The sequence below is a fragment of the Vanellus vanellus genome, assembly GCF_965231255.1.
Source record: "Vanellus vanellus genome assembly, chromosome: Z".
Lineage (NCBI taxonomy): Eukaryota > Metazoa > Chordata > Aves > Charadriiformes > Charadriidae > Vanellus > Vanellus vanellus.
In genome coordinates, this window is record NC_138908.1 from 58,278,791 (window position 1) to 58,304,718 (window position 25,928).

The following is a 25,928-nucleotide window of genomic DNA, read 5'->3' on the forward strand; positions in this document are numbered from 1 at the left end:
AGGAGAATAGGAAAAGGAGAGAAGTGGAAGCCTCTATGACCTATCTGCAATACTGACTGCAGAAAAGACCTCCACGTTGTTGTATCTTAATAATAACAATGGCTTTGTTATTAAATCCTTAAAAGCAGCTGTCCCAATATACCTTTCTAGATGAAGCATTATCTCTTTGCTCGGGAACTTACATTACTCACCTTCTTGTCTTTTAAGACAAAAGACAGGCTGATCTCTTTACACTTCTAAAACCTTGTGATGTCCAGTTAGGTACCCTAGAAATGGAAACATTGTTCCTACAGTTCTACTAGTGTACTATTTATACAAAGTAGTTCTGAGGATCTTTGTTCATCCCTGTCCTGGTTTGAGATAGAATAAAACCTATTTTCTTTTTAGTAATTTTACTTTTTGGTTAAGTCTCTTCTAACTGAATATGCTCTCTGAAATAAAGGGCATACTTTTCAGATAGTGTCTGCTTCCAGACTGAGAAGGCTTGATGTCTAGTTAATACTAAGGAACGGGATGCAGAGAGGCTGTTGCTTTTACTTATTGCTGTAACAACCAAGGTCAGCTAACTTTGTAATGTGCCACTTTGGAGGGTTGGAATTGAGAGAGCGTAGAGGGGTCCTACATGCAGGGAGGAGCAGACAGGACAGGTGACCCAGAACTGACCAACAGGGTATTCCATCCCATCTGCCTCATGCGCAGTATAAAAGCTGAGGGATCAAAAGGGTCAGCCTCTTTCTTCAATGGCCGGCATTGAGGAGAACTCTGTCCGTTCTTCTGCCTCTGATCTTGATTCGTGTGTTCCTGAATCCATTTCCTATCTGCCACTGAGTCCTGTCTGGGATTTTCTCAGGGCCTGCCGGCAACATGATCGTCTGGGAGCTTGACATGGTTTTTATATGTGTTTGTATATATTTCATTATTTTCTTATTATTTTTTTTTTCTTTTTATTGTTCATATTCTGTTGAAGCTGTTTTAGTTTTTTTGTCTCTCGCTTATTCTCTCTTCCTTCCCTTCTGGGAAGAAGGGCTAACAAAGAGCATATGTCATTCATTTAGTGACCGGCCCAGCCTAAACCTTGACAATCTCTTAGTTCAGGGTAGACAAAATTCAGTAAAATATTTTCCGTCTTTCCAAAATCCCAGTATCCCAAATAAATAACATACAGAGATCAAGGAGCTAGCCAGACTTTGACAGTTGCACTGTGAAATACGTATATTGTCTCTGCTTTGCATACCATCAATCATGCTACCAATACTGACTAGGATATAGAAATTTTCAGAATGAAGGTGTTTATCCAACAAAATATAGGAAATTTTCATTGAACTATGACAACTCATGAGCCACTATTATTTTAAGTTACTTATTCATACTTATCTATACTAGAAAACTGTAAAAATTTTTAATAGAAACAGGGATTTTTAAAGCCAAATTTGATGATTCCAGAACATTTTTGTCTCATTGGAACATGGTGATTATAATAGTCATTTTAGAAAAAGATTTAACAAATATATTAAATTACTCCACATTCTAGCCTGTTTACTTCATTAAAGCCACGTCATGAGCTTTCATCCATTCACCACTCTTTGTAGCCTTACTTTTTAATTTTAGGGTAGTCTTTGGAGGTACAGTGTCAAGCTTTATTCCACATTCTTGAAATAAAAATGACTGTATATTTTGCATGAATAATTTTAATAGAAACTGAAATATGCTTGTGTTTTTGTAGCCCTCAGAAGCTAGGGTTTTGGGAGAAAAAAGAAATGTTAAATATAAAAATGGCTTGACTTAAAACTTTAATTGCACAATTAAAAAAATGAACTTGTGTTTTTGAAGTAAGATTTCTTCCAAGTTTACATAACATGCTTAGTATCTTATTTCAGTGTTTGATATATGTCTGTATGTGTTTTTATTATAGTAACAGTAGGTTTTTGAAGAATTCTAGCAAGATTGATTAAGAGGTCAAGGACTGAATATTATCATTTGCATGATTAGGGTAACATCGCTCTTCCTCTAGCTTTATTAATATTTCTAATGCTTCTTATGTCCTTTAAATCAGTGGTGAATTGCAGTCAATATGCTTTTTCTGTGTACTTATACCAATTCTACCACCTCTATTAGACACGTCTAATTGGATAAACACTTCTAGTCTTTTTTAGAAAGCCTGTAGTCTGAATGTATGCTACGGGTCATTTTTCTTCATGCCTTCTCTAAATTTGACGGTCATGCACCTTATCTGTTGGCATTACTCAAATATCCAAAAGTGCTTTTGTATGTTCATGTTCAGAGTTTATTCTGGACTTGAATTCAAGGGTGTGAGATTTATCGGACTTAAATTTCAGATGGAAGGTAGTAATGCTGCTAGTTGCTTAGTCTTGGCTGTGATCAGCATGAGCTGTGGGAGTACTCTTTCTTTGCTTCAGTAAGAATTAAAAACAGAGAAACTACAGATCACAGATGCTAAAAATCCTATCTTCCAGCTGAGACAGTCGTCTGGTGACAACAACCACATATCAAGAGACTTAAAGCACCTTGGAACTGAAGAAATGCAGTTAACAACTAGTTTTGTCTGGAAGATAATAGCTAACACCCTGCCTTTCAGCTGGACCTGGTGTATGGGTCAGACTTGCAAGGGAAGGCCTGGCTTGCTTCTGTCATCCTGGTCCTAGGTGTCTTCCAGGGTAGGAAACACCAGGGTATTTAAATTTTATATTATCCATCAGTTCTGGATCAAACACAGACCTGACTAACAGTGAATGAACATCAGACAAAGATTGTTAGGAAGAAATAAAGTAATATCCAACCCAAATATTATGCCAAATATATTTGCACAGTTTTAAGTCTGGCACTAAACACTTGCCACTTCAAAGTACAAACTTAGTATGAAATCTCTTTCCCATAAACAATCATTCTTGGACCATTTAAGGAAAATGTATCAGAGATAAAATTCCTAAAGTCAAGTTCCATTTTTAGCCTGTTTTTATTTAGCTCTTCATGAGTAGAAGCTTGTGGCTCAGAAGCTGAATTTTCCTTATTGTTTAATTTAAGGAAATTGATACGGGCATGCTTGTCTTTTCTTTAGGGCATTCATAACAATGTATGTTTTAAATTCTATTTCCAGAAGTAAACCTCCAGCTTTCCAAATTAATCTCAAATATATCTTTCAGTTCTTGTACACAGCAATTACACCTTTTTGCTTTCATTAATGGGAGCTGAACATTGAGCTAAGTTTGTTTTTTTTTCAATAAATACAATAACTATTGTTATCTACTGTACATTATAAAATTTAGCTAGCACATATGGTATTGTTCTAACCAGAAATCATTAAACGGTGCTTGCTATAGATGTTGTTGATCCTGTGTATTTATTTTATGTAGAAAAGAGTGTATTTTTCTACCGTTCTCTTTCCTGTGTTCTCATTTTTCCTGGATATACTGTTCACTCAAACATTGTCTTTAAACCAAGCCACTGTGACTCTAAAGCATCAAGCATTTATAGATCTTTTTTAAAAGGGCTTAAAAAAGGTTGTGTTTATAGACAACAGAGAAATTAAGCATTTTTATAGTGGTATTCTTTTTGAAGATAGAGAGCAAGGTGTCATAGTCCAACAAATACTGACATCTGTAAAACTGGGCTACAAGTTTGGTAAGACACAATATCCTAAAATGATAATAAGAGAACTTATATGATAAACTACTAAACAACATCCTAAGGGAGCGGTTCAGAAAAAAATCAGAGTCTTTCTTTTGAACAAGCACAGATATTTCGTGTATAATATGGTTATGACCCTGAGGTGATTGTGGCTTAAAAAACTAGGAAGTTCTGCTAAGGCTTCTAGATTAGGCATGTCTCAACAATGCTTATTGGACTGAGGAGAGATGGTTTTAAAGCACACATGTGAAATTTGCATTCTTTACAGTTTTACTGTATTTTATTTCAGATAACCATGCCTTTAAAATATAGCTTCCACATTATTTTTGAGGCTTTATGATGTATGTGCAACAGTATACTTGGAAGTATTTTTATTTTATTCAAACACTAGAAAGCAACTACTACAAACTTGGTCTACACACCAAAACTCTCTGATAGTATCCAAACGCTCCTCAGGTATTACTTTGTTACTTTCAGGATTTGCATCTTCTAAAATTTTTTAAAGCATTTGAGTTTCTTCAATTTTCCTATCGTTAACAGCTTTAGTACGTGTTGCCTGTGGTGTTGTAAGCTGTTTGAATCAACTTTTGCTTTCTGCTAATTTTTAAAGCTGATTTTTTCACCAAGTAGTATCAATGGCAACGTTTTGTTTGCATACAGTAGTAAAATGCTTTAACATACTTTACACATTGTTATGCATAAGGTCACCGTTTTGTTACATAGTTTGGTACATTAACTCACCTCTCACAGACATCACTGAACTCCTATTCATAAATCACAATAATAGGTTTAAAATAAAAATAAAATAAAAGTGAATCCTTAGAGCTTATTTTGTTTCTTTCTAGAACTCCTACAGTTGCTTTTTTTTAGCAAGCCAGAAGGATAGAAACCTTAGTTTTTAAGAAAAAGAGAGAATATTATAAATTGCATAACAGCAAAAGTTGGATTTTTCAGGAAAATATTGAATTCTAAGACACTGAGTAAAATCCAAATACTGGCAGCATGTCAACAGTACAAGCAAACCACAAAATCTGCAGAAAATTTAACTGAAAAAGCTGCTCTCTGTTTTTTGTCTGTCTTGTGATTTAGTTAATCCATTTTGGCTTCTCATAGTTTTGATAGTTTTCAGCTTGTTTCTTTTCCCTACCAATTTCATATGTGCATTTCAAACCAAGCAGGCATTTTTTTAGACTTTCCCTTTCTGCTTTATGTTATTAATGAATATGGATTGTTTGCTGCACATGAATTTTAGTCAGGTAGTTACTAATATGTTCTGCAGTGAGACAGGAAGTTTCTGGTAATGAAATTGTGTCATAGTTAGACTACAGCAGTCAATGAAGTTGTATTCTAAATTAACTGCAAAGTGAGACCACAGTATCATTCAGTGTCATTTGCAAATTACCTAATTCCATGTTCTGATTTCAGTGATTTAAGATTTGGGGTTTTTTATTTTCATGGCTTTGCACAAATTGAGAAAATGTCTGTTGTTAACTAAAGACTTTGCAAACTTTTACTGTGTTTATGGTAACCTATTTATCACAGAATCACAGAATTTTCAGAGTTGGAAGGGACCTCTAGAGATCATCTAGTCCCACTCCCCTGCCAAAGCAGGATTGCCCAGAGCACATTACTCAGGACTGCATCCAGGCAGGTCTTGAAAATCTCCAGAGAAGGGGACTCCACAACCTCCCTCCTCATAATTCAAATGGTGTCCTTTCTGGGTCAAGTATCATTCGGAAGTTGTAATATTCATGTAAATCAGTTAGTATTTTCTGCTCCCAGTCTGCTAACACCTAGTAATTTCAAAAAAAAGAAGAGGGTGAAAGATGAAATAAGGTATAGGTTATGAATGAGTAAAATAGGGAAATAGAGTAAAAGCCTGGATAATTTTAGAAAATATAACTCTCCCAGTTAGGAAACTGTAACTATTCTTTCTATGCACCAAAAATGACTCAATTTTTACTAAAGAATTCTGGAGAGCTGTTTGATGATATAAAATTGTTAACCACTGTCTGCTTATGTTTCATCTGAAGCTCCTGAAAAATATTTTTTCTTTTTTTCATTATTTGCTTCCATTTTGAAAGTGATTTTCTAATGCTGTTGAAACTAGTTAACTCCTGTGACATGTTACCTGTCACAGTGCCAGAATTAAGCATTTTGCCCAGCATATTTTATATAAAGCACAGTGAAGTAAATAGGTGGATAATCCTGATTCCTAGCACCAAAGGATTAAGTTGGCTTTTATCCTTTAATTAAATGGCTTTTTGCATAAATGAAAAACTCATAGAGGAGTGTTGGTTTTATATATTCAAAACATTTTTAATCCAATTTCAGGAGCTGAAAGATCAATAAAATATTACATTGCAGAAAGTAGTGGAACTATCTTAAAGTATAGGTTTAGATTTACAAATATTTCCAGAAGTTGATCTGCCTGATATTTATAATTATAATGTGTAGTGAGAGAAAAGGCAAGAATTCTTCCCAGATGAGCTGCCTACTGCAGGTAGATTTATCAGGTAATAACAAGCCCGTCCAGAAGAGTTCAATGCTACCATGATACAAGAGATGAAATTTTGTTCTTTATTAAATTTGATTAGAGTTTCACTATCGTCTCCAACAGGCATAGGATTTTACATTGGACCATTACAGAAAGTGAAACTTGACATAAATGTCTTAGAGATAGGATAGGCATAGCTATCTTCTTTTTTTCCTAAGCACTGAAAATCCTAAAGTTTCTGTCTGTTTTTTGTTATTGTATATTTCAATTCATGTTAGGAATGCCTACAATATTGAACAGATGTTTTTCATGTGAACTTCCTTTTGAAGTAAAATAGGAGACAATGCTGGTTTGTGTTTACTTGGAAACAAAATGAAACGTCCCCAACTGATTAAACTGCTTCTCAAAGTAATGTATCAAGAGTGGAATTTCGTGTCACATTTCTGAAGTTAGCATGGAGTTTTACAGTCTGCACAACAATTCCAATTTGAGTGATCATTTCAAACACACTTTATTTAGCTTTGGAGTTTCTCTTATTTTCTTTTCCAGTGGCTACAATTCTTTTTCAAAAGTGCAAAGCTTCCAAGATGTTACCATTAAGACCTGGGACAGATTAAATTCTCAGTCTTGTTGGAACTGACAGGAGTGATCTTCAGCCTGTCAGACTGATTGCCCAGACAGCACTTGACCATCCAAACCAGCATTCCCATTTTATCATTGTGGGTTTTGCCCTTTATAAAAGATTCTGAGAATTGACTTGTGAAGAGTTTAGGTTTTCAAGTAGCTTTCTCAGGCCTGCTATGCTTATGAGAGAAGTCTGTTGGATTTGAAATGTCTTTCACTATCCTCAGTCAGTAATGTTTTTTCTTAAGGTAATGAAGCATTATTTTAGCATTATTGTAACATTAGCTGGTTTCGTGGTATGTTGTTCCTAAGGTAAATTCCACAAGAAATTGGTAAAAGTGGTGTAATATCACCTTTATGAATTATGTAATGCATTGTTAATGCTCTAGCTTCCCTTAGTAATTGTTTCTTATGTTATTTACAAAATAAATGAAATTTTGTAAATTCTTTTGTTACTTTTCCTCAAAATTTTATTTTGAGGTGGAGAAATCCGAGTGAGTATAGATTGATGATCTTATTTATGAAGAAGTGATCAGAAAGGATAATTTGATACTTGATGTTTTTGTAGGTATAAGCCTATGCAGAAAGTGGATGGAGTTGCAGATGGCTTCACAGGAAGTGGTCAACAGACAGGAACATCTGTTGAACAAACTGTCATTGCCCAAAGTCAACATCATCAACAGTTTTTAGGTATGAAAGCAGGTTTTATACTGCTGTTTAAATAAGATGAAGTTCATCATCACTGTAAACATCAATCACACAAGTGCAGTAGTTGCTTCTAAAGTTTCATACCCTCTTTAAAATTCTTACAACAGAACAAAAATGCAGTGTAAATTACATGTTCTATGTTGTGAGCTTTATGTAATATTTAATATGCATCATGTAAATATAAAAGGAAAAATATACAAATTCTGTATTTGTGATATATTTAATATTATATAAATCACAATGCAGGTGCTGTGCAAAGTTATATTAGACATGCACATTGAAATTCCTGCGATTAAAGTTGTTACCTGCATGTGCATTACAGTGCATTTTATTTTATAAAAGTGGGGGAACGGTGGTGTTGCAGTACTATTCCCAGTTGGTAATCCAGTGGGCTGTTTTGAAAGTGCGCTGTTGTGTTATAAGTGGGAAGAGCCAGATAGTTTCAACTGGAACCCCAAAGTTCATGTTTAGAAATCTCCAAGTTGTGGACTCATTGATCCAGCTAAGCATGTGTTCTCAGTAATGGAAAAAACTGGTAATTTAATTATTTGGTTATGCAGAGAGACTCTTTGTGTTATTGCAGAAGGTGTAGGCTTATTTGGTTGGGATTTTCAAGCACCAAATTCTTTGGCCTAATTTCACTGCTATTGAAATCATTGTGAACATGAGGGTAGGATTAAAACGTTTTGAATCTTCCTCTCCAGGTACTTTTCAGTCCAGCATTTTTCTGTTATATCAGCTATATCTTGGAAACATTTGTGACAAATAGTAAAAGCACATATTGGCTCTACTTGAAAGTCTAGTAAATTTCAAGTAAACATGTATATGGAGTCTACTAAGCCCCATCATACCTGGCTACATAGAAACTCTTCAGTTGAACAAGAAGAATACTATTCAAGGATTAATCTTTCATACACTGACAGATGTTTTCCTTCATCATGTAATATTCTGAAAACGTGTGTGTTAGCTCTTCTATATAGGTGTAGTACATACTTTTTAGTATATCTTTTTAGTGTCTTCAAGAATAATTTTATATTTATATTTCATTTAAAAATGCTGGGTGAATTTGTTTACAATTTTAACATACAATAGGTATGAAAGGCTTCTCTCTTTGACCATTATGACCTTTTGCAATTTATTTCTTTGTGTCATCCTTAATTTTTTTCTTAATCATACTGTAACTGGCACTCTTCACAATAGCCCTTTTTCATTATGTTGTCATGGACACAGATGCATCTCGAGTACTTCCAGAGTTTGGAGAAGTTGAAATATCTTCTCTACCAGATGGTACTACCTTTGAGGACATCAAATCTCTGCAGAGTCTTTATCGAGAGCACTGTGAGGTATTTCTTATAAGCCATTTATTTTTTACAGTTCGTGACTTCTAGTGAAGGTCTGTACAAGACAGTGATACCAAATATATTGCAGCCATGTTAGTGGTATGGGACTTTCCCCCAGGATATTTTGCTTGTTTCATTGGAAAGGACATTAGTAAAAAGATTTTTCTGGAGGGTTTCCTTTACAGGGGAAAAAAGTAATATATAATAGACACTGAGAATGAAATGTAGGTAAGTGGATATTTTCAGAATGTTAGAGAAACTAGACTTCAGATTGTACATGCATATCTCTGGTTTAGTTATGTTAGAAACGTAAATCATGTTAAATTATAATTTCTTGTTGTTACATTAAAAGCAGTAACTTTTTTCTCGTTTTAAAGAAGCAATGAGACATTTAGGCCACATTTGATATTAAACAGTATGTCTTCAGAAGTTATTTTTGAAGGTGCTTTCAAACCTATACTGAATTATGAAAATTAATAAAATGGCAGGTTTCCTTTGTGTTTGCAGTAGCATTAAATATTTTCTGTGGGTGAATTCCTCTGATATATTTACATAGACCATGCTCGTTTCTGGAGGCTTCCGTGCATGTGTGCTTGGCCTTACTCAAGTCTGTGCACACCACCTTATAGTGCTGGATAATTTATGGACATCAAAGGTGTTAAAACAAAGAAATGTACAGTTTGCCTTTGCTCCACTCTGTGAAAAAAGCTATAGATACAGTTGGAGTTGAGAGTGGGGTGAAGTTGGATAGAAGACAATCTGTACTTGTGTTTTATTTTCTCAGGCAATACTGGATGTGGTTGTGAATCTTCAATTCAGCCTGATAGAAAAATTGTGGCAAACTTTCTGGCGCTATTCTCCCTCTGCTCCACCTGATGGCACTACTATTACTGAACCAAGGTGAGTAAATGTTTCTTTTTATTTACTGCTTCTTATGAGAATATAATACAAGTATCAAAAAAAAAAATCTTACTTGTTTTACTGGCAGAGTAATAATTTTTTTCACATACTAATTTTTAAAATTAAATTTCTATTGTCTGGTATTTTTGTATAGGCTGGGTGTATGCCAAAGTGCAGTCTTGAAATGATTGCGTTGTCCATTTTTTTTTCTTTGCTTTGACAACTACAGTAAAAGGTGTCTTTTCCCAGTATTCTATCCAGTACTTTCAAGCCAAAAGGATTGTTTATCGCTCTGCATAATTTATAAGCTCTAGCAGAGCTATGGAAGCATTTTTAAAATCCATTTCCATGTGACACAATGTGTAAAGAAGTTCTCTTGGGTGTAGTTGAGACATCTGTGACATCTTTATAAAATAGTACATTTTAACACCCATTGCAGGTTTTTACCTACTGTAAATGCATTATAATTTATTCGTTTGCTACATTTTTTTCACACCAGCAATCTGAGTGAAATAGAAAGTCGACTTCCAAAAGCAAAGCTGATTACTCTGTGCAAGAATGAGTCTATCCTGAAATGGATGTGTAACTGTGACCATGTGATGTACCAGGCTTTGGTGGAGATTCTCATTCCTGACGTCCTTAGACCTATTCCTAGTAAGTTGAACACCTGAAACATTTTATAAGAATTTTGTGTATGGTGGCGGTGGTCTTGTATCTCACAGGGCAGCTTTAAGAATGTTTGAAAGTTAGGAAAGTATTGTGTATCATTTATCCTTAATTTTGTTGTGTAGGAGGTTGTGCTGAGAGTTGTACGCTTTGTATTTTAAAAGTATCTGAGGATTTCAGTACAGTTGGAAGACCTAGTTTTCAAGATAGTTTCATATTAAAGGTACTTCTCTCTGTGTGTGTTACATTTTCAGGCAAAAATGTTTTCCTTTTACCCTGGTTCTAGACTACCTGATAGACTTAGACATAAGTCCTGTGGCCCTGAGCCCCTGTGCACTAACGTCAGTCAGTCCCTCCACTAAATTCAGTAGTTTTTACTTTTAAAATTACAGATTAATCTTTGATTAACCTGAAGAAAAAAATGTATAAGATCTTTGTGATTCCATTTTTGGACAGTTAGTCTTTTCTTCCTTGTAAGTGGCTGCTGAAATCAATTTTAATGACTGTAAAGACAATGAGAAATTAACTCAGAAATTTTTAGCCTAATTTATTATTCCAATCTAATGTTCTTTCTGTCATACATCCTGCATGAAACAGTCAGTAACTGTCTGGCCATTCAGCCATTACCAGGAGCACAACTTTCTTTTCAAAGTTAATTTTACTAGAATCCATCGTTGCTCCAGCAGTGTATTTTTATGGCTGTTCCTGGTAGAAAATGAATTTATGTGAAGAAAGTTGAACTCGTTTATAAAACATTTATTGTCTCGCATATGCTGTGCTAAATATTATAAAGAAATTGTGTTAGCAACCCACTATAAACCTTGTAACTCCTACATATTTTATCCTTTCCATGGAAAAACAGTAGTCACTTTATAAAGTTGGATTAATTTTTTTTTTTTTAATTAGGGCCTTAAGTAGCTTTGCAGCTAAAAAAGCTATTTTGTCATGCTGTGAACACCTCTTCTGCTATAGTGACTCCAGCAGTAATACTCCATAAAAATATTTGCAAGTACTGCCTTGCAGAAAAGTTTATTGACTTTTTGCTTGCAAGTGAAACAAAATTGGGTTGTAGTAAATTATGTATGATATAAAAAAAAATTTGAAACTGGAAATGTATAAAATCTGAAGGTTGGCCTTTTACAAAGACAGTTTTACCTTTTTTTGAAGAAATTAGTAAGTTCTTGGTAGAGATTGAAATAATTTGTCTTTTCATCTGTGTAGCAGAATAAAGGAAAAATGTTCTCTCTAATATATGCAATTATTGACAACCATTACTTGTATAAATTATTTTGCATTGGTTTATATTTGATGTTTTACTTTTCTATCTAATGACAATGCAAGTACGTAGGATATTAATTTTGAAGTAATATAGTCTATCACAAGTGAATAAGCAATGATAAAAAAACCCACAATTTTAATTACAATGTTTAATAGGTTTAATTAAAACTCTCTCTTCCTAAAGCGCATTATTTTCTAGGTAAGAACATGGTGCAGACATGGTTTTTCATCAAACCTGCTTTTCGCCTTGCTTTTCGCTTGCATCTCCTGCGCACCCTGGCAGTCTCTAAAGAAGTTTTTATATGATAACTCCTTAGCTTGTGGTGTCTTCCTTCCATATTTCATAAGAAGTATTGGGCATTGCCAGTACAGTGTTTCAAGAAAATGGGACACAATCATTTACTATCAGTAACTACAGGCATCAGGTCTTTTTCATGCTATCTCTTTCTTTCTAGAATTACCAGTCATATTTCAATAATTGATACCTACTGTGTTTGACATTTCTGTTTTGGGGATGATCATCAGACTTTTTGATGCAAACATATCATCTGATCCCAGGACAAATTAATCTCAAGAGACTTCTGCCTCTATAACCCGTCCAGTGGTTTTCTGTTCAGAAGTTCACCCACTGAGTTACCTTTGGAAGACAGCTAATGTATTCTCTTATTTTTATCTTTAGGACAGACTACCTAAATGGCCTTTTCTAGTCAGCTTTCCTGTAATGATGGTCTGGACAAGTTCTCTCTTCACTGTTAAATATTTAAACTATTATTAGTTTTGTAACTCCTGCTTTTGAATTAAAATATCTTCTGGCATCCCAACAGACCAAGAGGAAGGATTAAGGTTGTGCTTAATGGTTGACTGTGACAATAATGGAGCTGGGTGAAATAGACAAATTCATCATGTTCTGTTGGAAAACTGCAGTTTTCCTATAGGAAAATGTGGACTCCGTAGAGAAAAGAGGACTGAAAATGCTTAGTCAAAGGCATGTTTATGATTTTTTTTTTCCTGAATAAATGGGAAGATATTGACAGCAGCTGCTCAAAATAGGAAAAATATTAATTTAAAAGGTGCTTGAAGTAAGCATATGATTTTTTTAGGTTTGTCTTTTTTCATGTCTAGATTTTCAGTGTTTTGCTTTTAGAAAAGTCTTACTGTGTTACTCAGCTGTGTGGTACATATTACTGGAGTAGAAAAAAATTACTATTGAGGAAAAAATTGTTTTATTTTTAACCCCGATGTTAAATTTGTCAGCTGAAATGTTTAGCACCCACAGAATGAATGAAGAATGGCTGTGTGTAAAACGGCAAAATTCCTTTTCCTAAGAACAGTGAAATGATGTCCATTTGAGTTAGGAGTAAAGACCATAATTATCTAATGTCTTTGGCAATAGACTAGAGCTATGATGTTTTAGAATGGACTTCTTGCCCCTTCAAAATTGACAGAATGAACAACAAGGTTGCCTGTTAGTTAGTTTGTATCATAGGTGGAGAATTTATGCTAAACATATTTCCACACCGTGTTACACAATTCCAGGCAGACAAAAATTTTAAATACTGGAAGGACTTTTCTGTCAGTAACCGCCATTGCAACATCATTTAGTGTGTGTCTAGGAATACTTAACTATCTCAGGCCATGTACTTTGCACCAGCCTCACCGTGTGATTCTTTGAAAGGGTTTTCTTGTTTTTCTATGGTAGCCAGATTAACTTAAAGGAAGGCTTTGAGGCTCTAGGAACTTAAGGTTTTGGTGATGGCTGGATGTGTACTTAAGGATGGAGTATGAGAAAAATTCTGTATTTAATATGATATCTCCAAAGCTCATTAGAAATTCATAGTTGTTCTGTACAATACTGATGCCTGATTATCTACTTTATCTACTTTATTTCTTCAGAACTTAGGATTCCTTTCATTTGCTCCTATTTCTTCCTAGTTAGATGCCTTTCTTAAGGCCTGAGCTGCTTTTCTATATTTATTTTTGAAGGAGATAAGCATTAGAGTGATGCAAACAATTTTGTAATATGTGGTTAGGTGAAAAAGAATAATAAGCAAATTAGAAATGAAAAAGCAGTAATATTTTCCTTAAGTGTCTAAATACCATTCGTGCAGCATTTAAATTATATCCTCTGTTTTGAATTTTCTTATTCTATAGGTAAGTAAATGTGAGTGAATACATAGTTAATTAGTAAGTGTACAGAAATAATTTACAAAGCACAAGTGAGCTAGTTGATTGGCAGGACTGAAGAAAAAAGCTTGCTCTTCATGTGGAAATCTCAAGGGGGAGTGTTCAGCTAATACAGATACTTTGTAAGATGAAATTGTGTTCAGCTAAGCATCCAAATGTGTGGTCAGTAGTATAAATTACTGATATGGACTGTACTCCTTGTCACTGCAAATTTGAAAAACATGTGAAAAAGATGTCACAAGGAATACATTTTTTCTTTTAGTAAATTTACTTTGCTAGCAGAAAGCTTTATTAAAAAGGGGATCATCAATAATTCAAACCGTAAAAGATATTTCTCAAAGACAAGTTCTATCAGCATTAATTTCTTACTCTACCAAAGTATTCAGCCTTGTAAACAGAATCCAATCAATCTTTACGTAGACTGTTTCTTCTCACATGTAGGTAAAATAGTTTGAAAATAAGTACTATTTCCTCTTTCTATTTTTTTCCTCTTCACTTTTGTAGTTGTGTTCATTCTCTACTAGTCTTTAGAAACCTGTAGTTTTTTCTTTCTGTCTCCTTTTTGCAACTATTTGAGTGGACGCTATTATGCCAGTGAGCAAGTGGTAAGGGTAGGAAAGCGAGGTTTCTGCTACTCAGGAGATATGATTTTCTTTTTTCCAGGCACAGTTCCTTGGGAAAACACTTCCTGTCCTCCTTCTTTGAAAAATGTAAACTTATATTTTGAGTAGTGCATATTGCTATAAGAACTTCTTCAGTTTCTCTCTAAATCTGTCAGCCATTCAGCAGTTCTGTAGGTGCTATAGTAAAGAAACAAAAATGAATACAGATTCCACAGCCATTTCAGTAATTTCATTTTCTGTCAGTGAGACACACTCTTGTTTATTGATGATATCCTTAAGCACTGCATGTTGGATTTTGTTCTTTAAAACTGAAGTAAGCAGCATAGTGACATGGCTTAAGGTTACTTTGGGCTTATTTGAGCAAACTGCAGTATGCCAGTAACTGTGATTTTTTTTCCAGAGTTTTGGTCTTTAAAAGAGGTGCTTAGATGAAATGGAAAGCTGAAAGTTTTTGATGGAAATTTCCGTCACAACATCTGCTGCAATTACTGATGTTCCTCTATAGGAGTGCCCGAAACAATACTGCTGGTCGCAAACTTCTTGAAAGATTGTTAGATGAGGAAGTCAGAACTGCTTATTAAACCAAAGCTAAAATCATTATTGCATAATCTATATCTGAGTGCAGCATTTTGAACCTAGGCTGGACTTGTCTTTTAGTAAATAAAAGCAGTGGACCTGAACATTGCGTACGTAAGTACTGAGGATGCAAAACATTTCAAGACAGGTACATTGCTTTCTTTTCATTCTGTTTTTATTCTTTAATGCACAGGTGCCTTGACCCAAGCCATTCGCAATTTTGCAAAAAGCCTTGAAGGTTGGCTTTCAAATGCCATGAACAATATTCCACAGAGGATGATACAAACCAAGGTAGACGAAACTGTTGCAGTGTTATTCTTGCAATGGCAAACCACATGGGCAGTACCATCTAAAAGCAGTAGTTTTTTAACTTTAATTCTAAATTTCATGTTTAGCATCAAGCGTCAAATAATGGGATAGGAAATAACTTAGTTTTGTCAAAAAATTATAAGGAAGACATTATTTGATCTCTATGTGGACATAATTCACATATGAAAACTCATTAATAAAGAATATTTAACATGAAGGTTAAGGACTCCATCTGTAGAATTAATCTACAGATAGAGTACAATATTTTTTTAAAAAATTAATTTCTTCATAGGTTGCCGCTGTAAGTGCCTTTGCCCAGACTCTGCGAAGATACACATCTCTTAATCACCTGGCTCAAGCAGCTCGTGCTGTGCTTCAAAATACTTCTCAAATCAACCAGATGCTCAATGATCTTAACCGTGTTGATTTTGCCAATGTTCAGGTAAAATGTAGTTTTAAATAACAGGTTTTTTTTTTTTTAAAAAAAAGTGTTATTTCCTCTGTGATTTTGAACTTTATTGTTAGCTGTCACTATTCTATCAAGAAAGCAATGTGAGAACATTTTGCTGATTCACATATTCAGTGATTCAGTTGAAACATGACAGCTTACACTTTAGAAAAGAGCTCAGAACCATTATATCTGTTTCCATTTACTGTCTTGAAGTGCACGTATTCTTCCAACTTCTATGCAAATGTAGAGCAAATACATTCTTAGAATGGGTACCATGAATGATATCTTAGTAATAGCATTAACGTTACCTTAGAATTAGATCTCAGATAGTAGCATAGCTTCTGAATCTCTCTAAAAGCTATTAAATGCACAACATTGGTTTTGGTAGAGACTGTTTCATTATTTCAAAGACAATACCATTAGTATACTTTATCTGAGTGCCTGCGCTTCAATTTACAAGGTCTCCTGAGTAATTGATTAGATTAGTACAGATTAGAACTAGTTTCCAGTTAGCTGTAGAATGTAAATTTATATTTTCACTAATCTTAATTTCTCCACGTGTTTCTGCTCCTCCGAGGAAAAGTATTTTTTTCCTTTTGCCCAGCAAAGTGAAATGTTCCAGATTACTGGTAGTTCTATGTTTGTCTCTTTTCATTGTGAAGAGTGTTTTGATGTACTTGTTAATAATCTTAACAAGAGTTAGTCAAGAGTACTTGACCAAAGATACAGTATATTAATTATTGTAATTTGTTAACATGGACACAGAGTCTGTGAATGAGGTCTTAATTGGCACGTGATAGCTAGAGTTTAAGGACTGTGTAATCTATTACTGCCTATAGTCAGTAAACAAAACAATCCTTGTTTACATACAAACCTTTCTGTTATATCATCTTATAACAGAAATTGTCTTTAAGCTTAACTTCTTCAGAACAAAAGGAACCTTGCGGTTCATTTCTTGCTACTTCTTTTATTACTTTAGCCCCCCATTTAACTGTTCTACCTGCTTGCCCTGCCTGTAGTCCCAGAAAAAATTGACATGTCCCAAATATTTCAATAGCAAAATGATGAATGAGGAAAGCAGAAGCCTTTTTTTGAAAATGAATGTGGAAAACTACAACATACTTGTGTCATTTCCATTATTCTCATCTCTTTATTTGATGTCTACTCTTATATGTTCTGCTTTCAACAAAATTATGAAAGACACAAAAATAAAAAGTGCTTCTTAGTTTGTCTAGTAAGTGGGTTTTGTCCTTTTCATCCGTTGAATTGCTTAATCTTTGAAAGAGAATTACATTCTCTGCTTTGGCTTATGCATTGTTAATTCAAGAATTGCCATGTGCTGTAACAGGAGCAGGCTTCCTGGGTGTGCCAGTGTGATGACAACATGGTTCAGAGACTAGAAACAGATTTCAAGATGACTCTTCAACAGCAGAGCACTCTGGAGCAGTGGGCTGCCTGGCTTGATAATGTAATGATGCAGGCGTTGAAACCATATGAAGGAAGACCCAGCTTTCCTAAAGCAGCACGGCAATTTCTGTTAAAATGGTCTTTCTACAGGTAGTATTTAATAGACTTCTGAAACGTCTAAAACTATTCTATTATTTGCTGAATTGTTCATTGTAGTGAAGTTGACAGATGAAATATCAAACAGTGGCTTGCTAAGTCATGAAAAACACGTAGTGTTTTTTTCAGAAAATTATTGTCATTAACCTTGAACTCAGGGCCACTTGCAAATTGTCAGGGCATTAAATGACACTTGTTTATTGTTTTAGAGGCCGTGTGCAAATGATTACAGGTGGAATTTTTTCCTGAGTTAGAAACATAATATGAATTTTTTGGGTTGAATAACTACACAATTATTAAGCCACTATTTTAAGTATTATTTATTAAAACACTGTGGTATCTATGTTTATTAGGTAAGGAAGACAAAACCTGTTCTTAATGTGTAAAAAGAATATTAAGATAAGCATTCCATGTTAGCTGCTTATTGAAACAGTTATCAGAGTAAACCTTGTTCTTTGAAAATTACTGTAGCAACTACTTGCTAAAGATATCAGAATTTGTCAGTACAGTATGTACGCACAAGCCTAACTTTTTGCAATTTTAAGTTTCAAATTTTAAAAATTGTGGCAATTAGAACCTTTGTACTGGGAAGGTGGACACAACAGACACTAAGCATTAGTTTGTTTAAAATTGAATAGTTTTCATACCATTTTAGTTGTTTGTGTTTTCAACATAAATTTCTTTCAAGGTAGGTTTTACACACGCTCAAGTGTTGGTAGTTTTGCCTATATCAAAAAGAAACCAACCTGAAAACAAAACAATCTGGTTATTTCTTATGTAGTCTGGTGTCCAACAATACCTTCAGAGAAGGGAGTGAAGCAAATGATTGCCTTTCCTGGACATCTCTTTCCAAAGACACCATAAATCAGATGTTTGTGGGTAATGTTACTTTTGAGAATATTGGTTTTGAGGTGAAATGTCTACATGGATAAGTGTTAAAATTACTATGACAGATAATACATAAATATATATATTTTTCTATTTTTGAATAGCTCAATGGTGATTCGAGATTTAACCTTGCGCAGTGCTGCTAGCTTTGGCTCTTTTCATCTGATCCGCTTGCTTTACGATGAATACATGTTTTACTTAGTAGAACATCGTGTTGCTCAGGCAACAGGAGAGACACCTATTGCAGTTATGGGAGAGGTAAGATAATATATAAGAGACTAGACTGATAGATTTAGTGATGAATTTGGGTATGTGTCTGCAAATTTTTTAAACGTGTATGTAGAGCTGTAGGATGTTCTGCAATGTAACAATAGATTGGGTTACAAATACATACAACAGTTTCAGACTTCTTTCATTGGTTCAATTACGTTGAATTCTAACAACCAATTACTTCCAAATGAGATTGCTTCTTTACAAATCTGCATACAGATTAGTGTGCACAGTTTGAAAAATGTTGATCAACGTACAACCTTTTCCTAGTTTTTGAGAACTGAATATTTTATTTGAAAATAAGAAAAAAGAAGAGTAATAGGAAAGTGTTGCTTACATGGGTCTGTTTACATGTATTTGCACACATTTTGAATTCCCACAGAAATGTTAACACAAGGGAGCTGATTACCCCCATTGACTTGAGAGGGATGGCTTCCACACAGATTTTTGATTTGTATGATACTGTTCACATACATGTCATAAAACCAGTGCAGACTTACATAGAGGTTTGCAACACAGCTGATTTTCATACCTGTGTTTCAAAGATTATTTGCTTAAAAAACAGAACAAGAGTCTGAATTCATAACCACATTTTCTACTCATCTATGGCATCTGCAAGGAAACGTTTATCTCATCAGTCTTTTTTCCGGTAGTTTATCTAATCTTTTATTTTGAGTGAGACAGTGAGGAATGCGTGAATTGTCATCTGAGAATTACACTTCAAAAGTGCTGGAAAATGGATATATTTGAAAATATGCTAGATAGGTAATGGGACAGATTTGTTACATTTTTACACTGGGGAGTCACTGTATGATATTCTATACTACCAATAAATAGCAAGTAATTTTGTGAGTTGATTCGACATCAGGTTATCATTCATCCCTCAAGATACATTGATAGGCTCATTAAATACTATAAATAGATGCTGTGCTTTCAAGAGAAATTGGAAATGTCTCAGCTTTATTTGTCAAATGATTTAATATCATGTGGCATGACACGTTTCAGAAAAACTAGATAGCAATGTTTCTGCTTAGTAACCCACCAGTAGTATGCTTGCTTAATCTCTGCCTTATATAGGCAATAAGGTACTGCACAAGTATACCGTTGCTATATTCTTGTCTTAACATAGACTTAAGTGTGGTGCATGGTCTTCTAAAAAGTTTACGTAGACAGAAGATGGAGGTATTACAAGGAAGTAAGTAACCCAAAACTTTTGGAGGTGACAGGGGGCAAAATAGAAATAGTATATACACATTAAATGTATGTCTTTTTATGTTTCTGTGTATTCAATGACTGTGACTGAAATAAAATGAGGAAGTCTAAGACTACGGTCTGACAAACCCCATAAGACAGTATAAACTGGTGTTTCAGCTGAGAAAAGTATTCTCATTATTCTCCCTTCATCTTCTTGAGCTTTGGACACAGGTATTGGCAAAATTCTGAAAAAGATTGATAATCATCATTTATGGTTAGAAATTTATTTATCTAAATAATGTACTCCTTTCATTTGAGATTCATGGATGGCATTTTCCTCTGCCAATTCTTACTTAAGAGAAAATTAGAGGATTCAGGGAAGGCGAGGGAGGAAGGTTGTACATCTAGCTTGTGAGCAACTTTTTTGAAAAGATCTTTTTTTTGACATCAGTAAATCAGTTACCAGATTGCAAACCCTTTCTCAGCAGTGCATTTCATCTACCTTACAGGTAGATTTGCAACACTGTGACACACCGTCATTTTTGTTCCAGCACAATTAAAGTTGTCTCTGGTAAATTTTAAAAAGAGGGTTTCATTAAAATATTGACAGTTCAGAATGGACATCCATCATAATTTATGGCTTTACACAACACGGAAGGAGCTCACTGCAAGGAACAAAGGCCCTGATGATGTAATCTTAAAAAAGTTTGTACTTCCCCGCTTTAATTTTTGAGGGTTTACTTAGTGATAATTGTCTTAATAAGCACAAGGCTAGGATGGAATGGAAATGAATTGCTGTACTATGGATGTGGCTGCAGCTATCATCGCGCACTTGAATGCTGGCCTCAAACCAGGGGAGCACAGATCTGCTTCATCACAGATAAAAAGAACAAAAGTTTGCATTTGCGTAAGATCTTGTCCTTTTTTTTTGTTTTGTTTTGTTTATTTTGCAGTTTGGTGATTTAAATGCTGTGTCCCCTGGAAATATGGATAAAGGTAAACATTTTAATCTTTCCGGCATATAATTCTGTATAGAGCTACTGTGAGCAAAAAAAGTCCTTATGTTTTAAAAATGCAGTAAAACAGAATTTAGAGCTGTATCATGCTTTAAAGTGCATGTATGTGTTATATGGATATGTTAATACATTATATGGATACAATAAGCTATGTAATATGCAGCATATAATAATGACTAGAATATTGTAGGTTTGTTTTAAAATAAGAATGAATTTTAAAGATGTTTTTTATTGAGACAAGAAATATTCCAATTTTTACTCAGAATTTAGTTGTATCTGATGGGACAGAGGAAGGTTCTTCCAACAGCTGTGGGAAGAAAGGAGTATGCTCATGTGTGTTTGTGTTGTAAATGTTTTGCTAAGTGAAGAAGGCAGAATTACGTGCAAGTAGTCGTCAACTTGTCTGTAAACAGTATAGAAAGAAATGTGTTCTTTGTAATCTCTTCAATGCCATACTTTGACATACATTCTTATACTGACTACTTGAGTGATTTGGTGTTATTTGATCCCAGATCACTCAAGTAGTATAAGAATGTATGTCAAAATTTGGGGTCAAGGCACCCCAGATCTCTTCACCTCGGTTTCCCTATCTGTAACATGAGAAGCATTTTGCAACATGATGTTAACATTGTTTGTTAAAGATTATTTTTGAGATTGCAATTGTTTTTTCCACGTACTGTATCAACAGTGTGTAACTCAAGTGATCAAAGCTGAGAGTCTGTTTACCTATTTGAGGTAACCATTGACTTTTTCCATGAAAATTTAAAATTTTCAGTTTGTGCTTTATCAGATTACTAATCTTCCCTGTTTTTTTTTTTTTTTTTGTATTTCAACTACTATTTGCAAAATGAAGATAATTGTATTAGATTTTTTTCTATTTGTGCTAGTTTCATGGTGGTTCGTTTCTGCAGATGAGGGCAGTGAAGTTGAAAGTGAGATAGATGAAGAGCTGGATGAAAATGGAGAACCACAAGCCAAGAGGGAGAAAACAGAGCTAAACCAGGCGTTCCAGGTGGGATGCATGCAGCCAGTGCTTGAGAGTGGAGTACAGCAGAACCTCCTGAACCCAATTCATAATGAGCACGTAGTTGCAACTACTCAGACTATCAGACAATGCAGTGCTACCGGAAATACATATACTGCAGTCTAATATGAAACCTCCCCTCCTAACACACACCCCATTACATTAGCCCTTTGGGTTTAATATGAAAAAAAAAATAAAGAGAATAAGTCCGAAGGTCGACTGTTGTCAAATTTTAGCTGTGCTGAACATTATTTTATTGGAGTTGTTAAATGGAATGGGTGTATGTATTTTGCCAGATCTGTTTAAAAAAAAGAGATTTTTTTGTAAACAGAATCATTTTACATTGGCCGCTCAATATGAAGAATTTTCTTAGTATCAAATGCAAGGAAGATTTTTGCAAAGCTTAATGTTAATGTTTTTGTCCTCTTATAATAATTTAAAATTTTTCATAGTTTTTAAAATATTTTAATGTTAATTATTAGTCATGATGATGATTTCATATAGATAGGTTTTTAATTAGATGCACTTCTGTGAAATATCAAAAGAACTATTTTCTTTGATTTACACTGGAGGCATGCTTATTTGACAGCAGATGTATCAAATTTGTTATAAAAGGTGCTTTTCATGGGACAACAAGAAGACACTATTTTGATAAAATTGTGAGCATTCAAGGGGATTTTTTCTAATAATGCTGGAGGGTTGGGAAGATCTCCTAGTTTCTTTCTGTGAGCAAGAAGCGAGTTTAAATGACAGAATTGTAACAGAATGTGGTAATGTGTACGTCATAAACGTACCTAATTATCTGACCATCATGTAACCAATGCAAGCTTCCTTTAAAATCAACAGTTCCAGATATTATTTGCATACCAGTTCCTCTGTTTTAAAGACTACTGATTCTATATGTGGGGCCACTGAACAGGTGCTTTTGGCTGTTGAGTGGTACTGTAGTTGTTAGAAACTGAAGCTAAAAAAGAAGTTACTTGATTATTATTATTATTATTATTATTATTAATTTTAAATGTACGTGCTACTTATGCTGAACTGGACATACAGGAAAACATTCCATTTGGATGACTTTCTTCTATTCCAGCTCTTTTCCTACTAGTGGTTCACTCTGCTGCTCTTAGAAAAGATAATTTATAGAATGCAAGGAATGTAGCAACCTGCATCGTTTTCCTTTCAAAAATATTTCCTTGTTGCTAAAGTGGATTTAAATTTTTACAAAAATTAGATAAGGCAGTGTAACTGGCACACCTCACTTGTACTTATTCCCAATTGTGTAGAATTTGAATAGGTGGCTAGATGGACCATTGCCATTTAAGAATGTACATCAGGGATCATTGTACCTCGGCTATTACATGGTGCCTTAAACAGAACTGAAGCTAAGACTTAGTACTTTGTGTTATTCTTAACATTGAAATTAATTCAACAAGGTGTGCCTGTCATTTTCAAATTCCCTAAGAAGTAAGGACAGGTTACATAGCCTTCAAAAGAATAAAAGGAATTTTTTATTATTAAATGATTTTAATATCCCTCGTAGAATGACAATAAACCTATTTTTTCTTGTTTCTAGCTGGATTTCACTTTATTACAAATAAAATTTGCTTGGGGATTTGGAAAGCAAAAGTAGCTTTAATACCAACTTCAAATGTCAAAATAGATTGATCATAGTCCCAAGCATGATTATATATTTTCTAAACCCTTGCCTACTTTTAATTTTAAAAACTAAAAAGAAATAAATGAGCAGGTACATAATGCAGTGCATGTTTTCAATTTCTATATTTTGTGGGGTATCAGCCAGATATTACATTTTAATGGTTAAATAATGACAGTTTATAGGGACCATATTGATTGATACTAAACAACTCAAATTTTTCTTCTTAAACATTTCATTATGCAGACACATGAATTTGCTAGTGGAATTAAAAAAGAAAAAAAAAAAACCAAAAAAGTGAAGGAGAGCACAAAAAGATCAACTTTACAGAAAAGACTGTGTAAGAAAATTAGGGATTCTTTTATTTTGGTTTATCTAGTGTGTCTGAAAATGACTTTAAAGTCATATATACCAAATGGGGAAAGAGCATGTAAAATGAACAGGTATTTATAGCAAACAAGTTTGTTGCTAGAGTTTACATATGCTCCAAATACAGCTGCACATCAACTAAAATGTCCTAACACTATTGGTGTACAAAATTAAGTTTTAATTCCTTTGCCGAAGTAGGAGGTGAACCCATCCTGCTCTTTCTATGTAGGCATAATTCCTACTAATGTCAGTAGATGGCTTTTGCCTCAGTAAAAAGTGAAAGTGAGGTTTATATTCATTATTTCTAAACTTATAAATGCACTGAATCTCATTATATATTTTGTTCTCATATATATCATTCAGTGTGTCCTGATTTTTCCTTGGAAATCAGCACATCTGTACCCTTCACCAAAAATGCTAAAACTAAGCTGTGATAAATACTTACTCCCCTTCATTGTGCATTATAAGATGTTTACAAGTAAAATAAAGTGAAATAATTCAACATTTTTTTCATTTTCAGCTTTTTTTAATACTGTAGTTCTTGTTTCAATTTTTGTGTTGACGGACCTATAATGTTTTCTTATTATTGTCCTTTCTTGGTTTAATGTTGGATTTGTTGTTGCTGAGAAAAGAGTACGATTGTAATAGGTAAATCTAGGTTGATAAAAAAGGTGGGACCTGAGTATCTTTCATTATTTAGCTCCCCACTCCACTCACTTGTTCACTGTTCAGTAAGTGCTGAACAAAAATCTGAATACAAAAATAGAATGTATTTCATAGTTTCTAAAAAACAATGAGCTATCAAAACAAATTGGAGCTACCCCAGGTTCAGAAAACTGAATGGAGTCTGTATTCCTATGCTTAAATTCTAAAGATTTTACCAGATTTTTTAGAACTACATTACTGTAAGCTGCATTGTATTCTTACAGGTTTGGGGGTCTTCTGTTTTGCTTTTATATTTACATACATTTTAATCAAACACTTAGATAAAACATTTTGCACACCGTTGCTATTTAATAGTTGGGTTTTAGTCATCATTGAACTACAGAGTTACAAATACCTCAGTCCATATTCTATAATGTGTAGCACGTGGCTGCATTGCCACACCGGCTCTGAAGTCTATTTGTAGTGCTCTGGAGAGGTGTAGCATGTATCCACAGGGCAGGCATTATGAGCATTGACATGGTTTATGTGTTTTATCTAGTCTTGACATGGAATCCAAAATAATTATTTTAGAGGCATTTCCCCCATTAGCACAAATAGCACAGTGAACAGTGTGGGGGAATGGGTATTCTTGAACTACCTTTTCAAAACACAGGGCCCAATTTTCAAAAGTTTTATATTTATTAAAATTTGTTGGTACTTTTTCATCTGTTTCATGGTAAGTCAGTTTTAAAGCTGTTTTTTTCCCTGTTTTCAATTATTATTTCTGTGGTTTGCTCTTGTACTGTAGCATGCTCTAAGCACCTTCTTTTAAAAAATATCCATAAAAATTTGGAAAATAGATTTTAAATTATTTACCTATAAAATGGTGATTTACAGCATTACTGCCTTTAGTTCAAAAATAAGAAAATAATGTTCTGTCATTCAGGAATGTATAGGTCTATATACAAATTTAATTTTAAGCGAGGTATTTTTAAATATCTAAAACACATCTTTTGTTCACCTTGTTTTCCCCAGAAGAAATGATCTGAGGTCTTTGTCATTCTCACTAATTGACATCTGCACTGTGTAGAAAAAAATTTATATTAGAGATGCACTGCATTCCAATTTAATTTAGAATATTTTTACAAAATAAATACAACCATGGATAGCCATAAAAGTGCTGACAAAAAATAGATTTATTAGTAATATAAGCATGATTTGGTACAACAATAATTTCAGAGTTTAAAACATTCATTTAAGAGAGCAGTATGAATTTCTGAAAATTGGGCCCTTCTCTCTCTAACAGGACATCCTCTTTCTATATGGTTTAAAGGAAATCAATAAATGGAATTCTAGTATCTCTGCTAATTTGTTTGATGATTTAAGACAAACAAACAATAAAAACTGGAATAGAAGCATAAACACACAGTGCTTAGTTCTAGTATTAGAAAATTAATTTGATATAATGCCTTGCATTAACCCTTTGAGCATTGTAAGTGACATG

General features: G+C 34.0%; 1 protein-coding gene across 2 annotated transcripts in view; it reads left to right on the forward strand.

Annotated features, from left to right (window-relative positions):
- The window catches only part of RFX3 (regulatory factor X3), a gene marked incomplete at its 5' end in the record, with an annotated part of 57,294 nt that extends 35,314 nt beyond the window's left edge, over positions 1–21,980 (forward strand). The window contains 10 exons of one of the 2 annotated variants that reach the window (XM_082497477.1): positions 7,335–7,456; positions 8,705–8,817; positions 9,599–9,714; positions 10,214–10,368; positions 15,235–15,332; positions 15,643–15,792; positions 17,150–17,358; positions 18,357–18,510; positions 20,670–20,712; positions 21,644–21,980. In XM_082497477.1, the coding sequence (XP_082353603.1) occupies positions 7,335–7,456; positions 8,705–8,817; positions 9,599–9,714; positions 10,214–10,368; positions 15,235–15,332; positions 15,643–15,792; positions 17,150–17,358; positions 18,357–18,510; positions 20,670–20,712; positions 21,644–21,882 (1,399 nt within the window). In that variant the 3' untranslated portion in view covers positions 21,883–21,980. Of the gene's footprint in view, positions 1–7,334; positions 7,457–8,704; positions 8,818–9,598; positions 9,715–10,213; positions 10,369–15,234; positions 15,333–15,642; positions 15,793–17,149; positions 17,359–18,356; positions 18,511–20,669; positions 20,713–21,619 lie in introns of both variants that reach the window. The other variant, XM_082497478.1, reaches the window with a different exon arrangement.
- Positions 21,981–25,928: the final 3,948 nt, after the last annotated feature.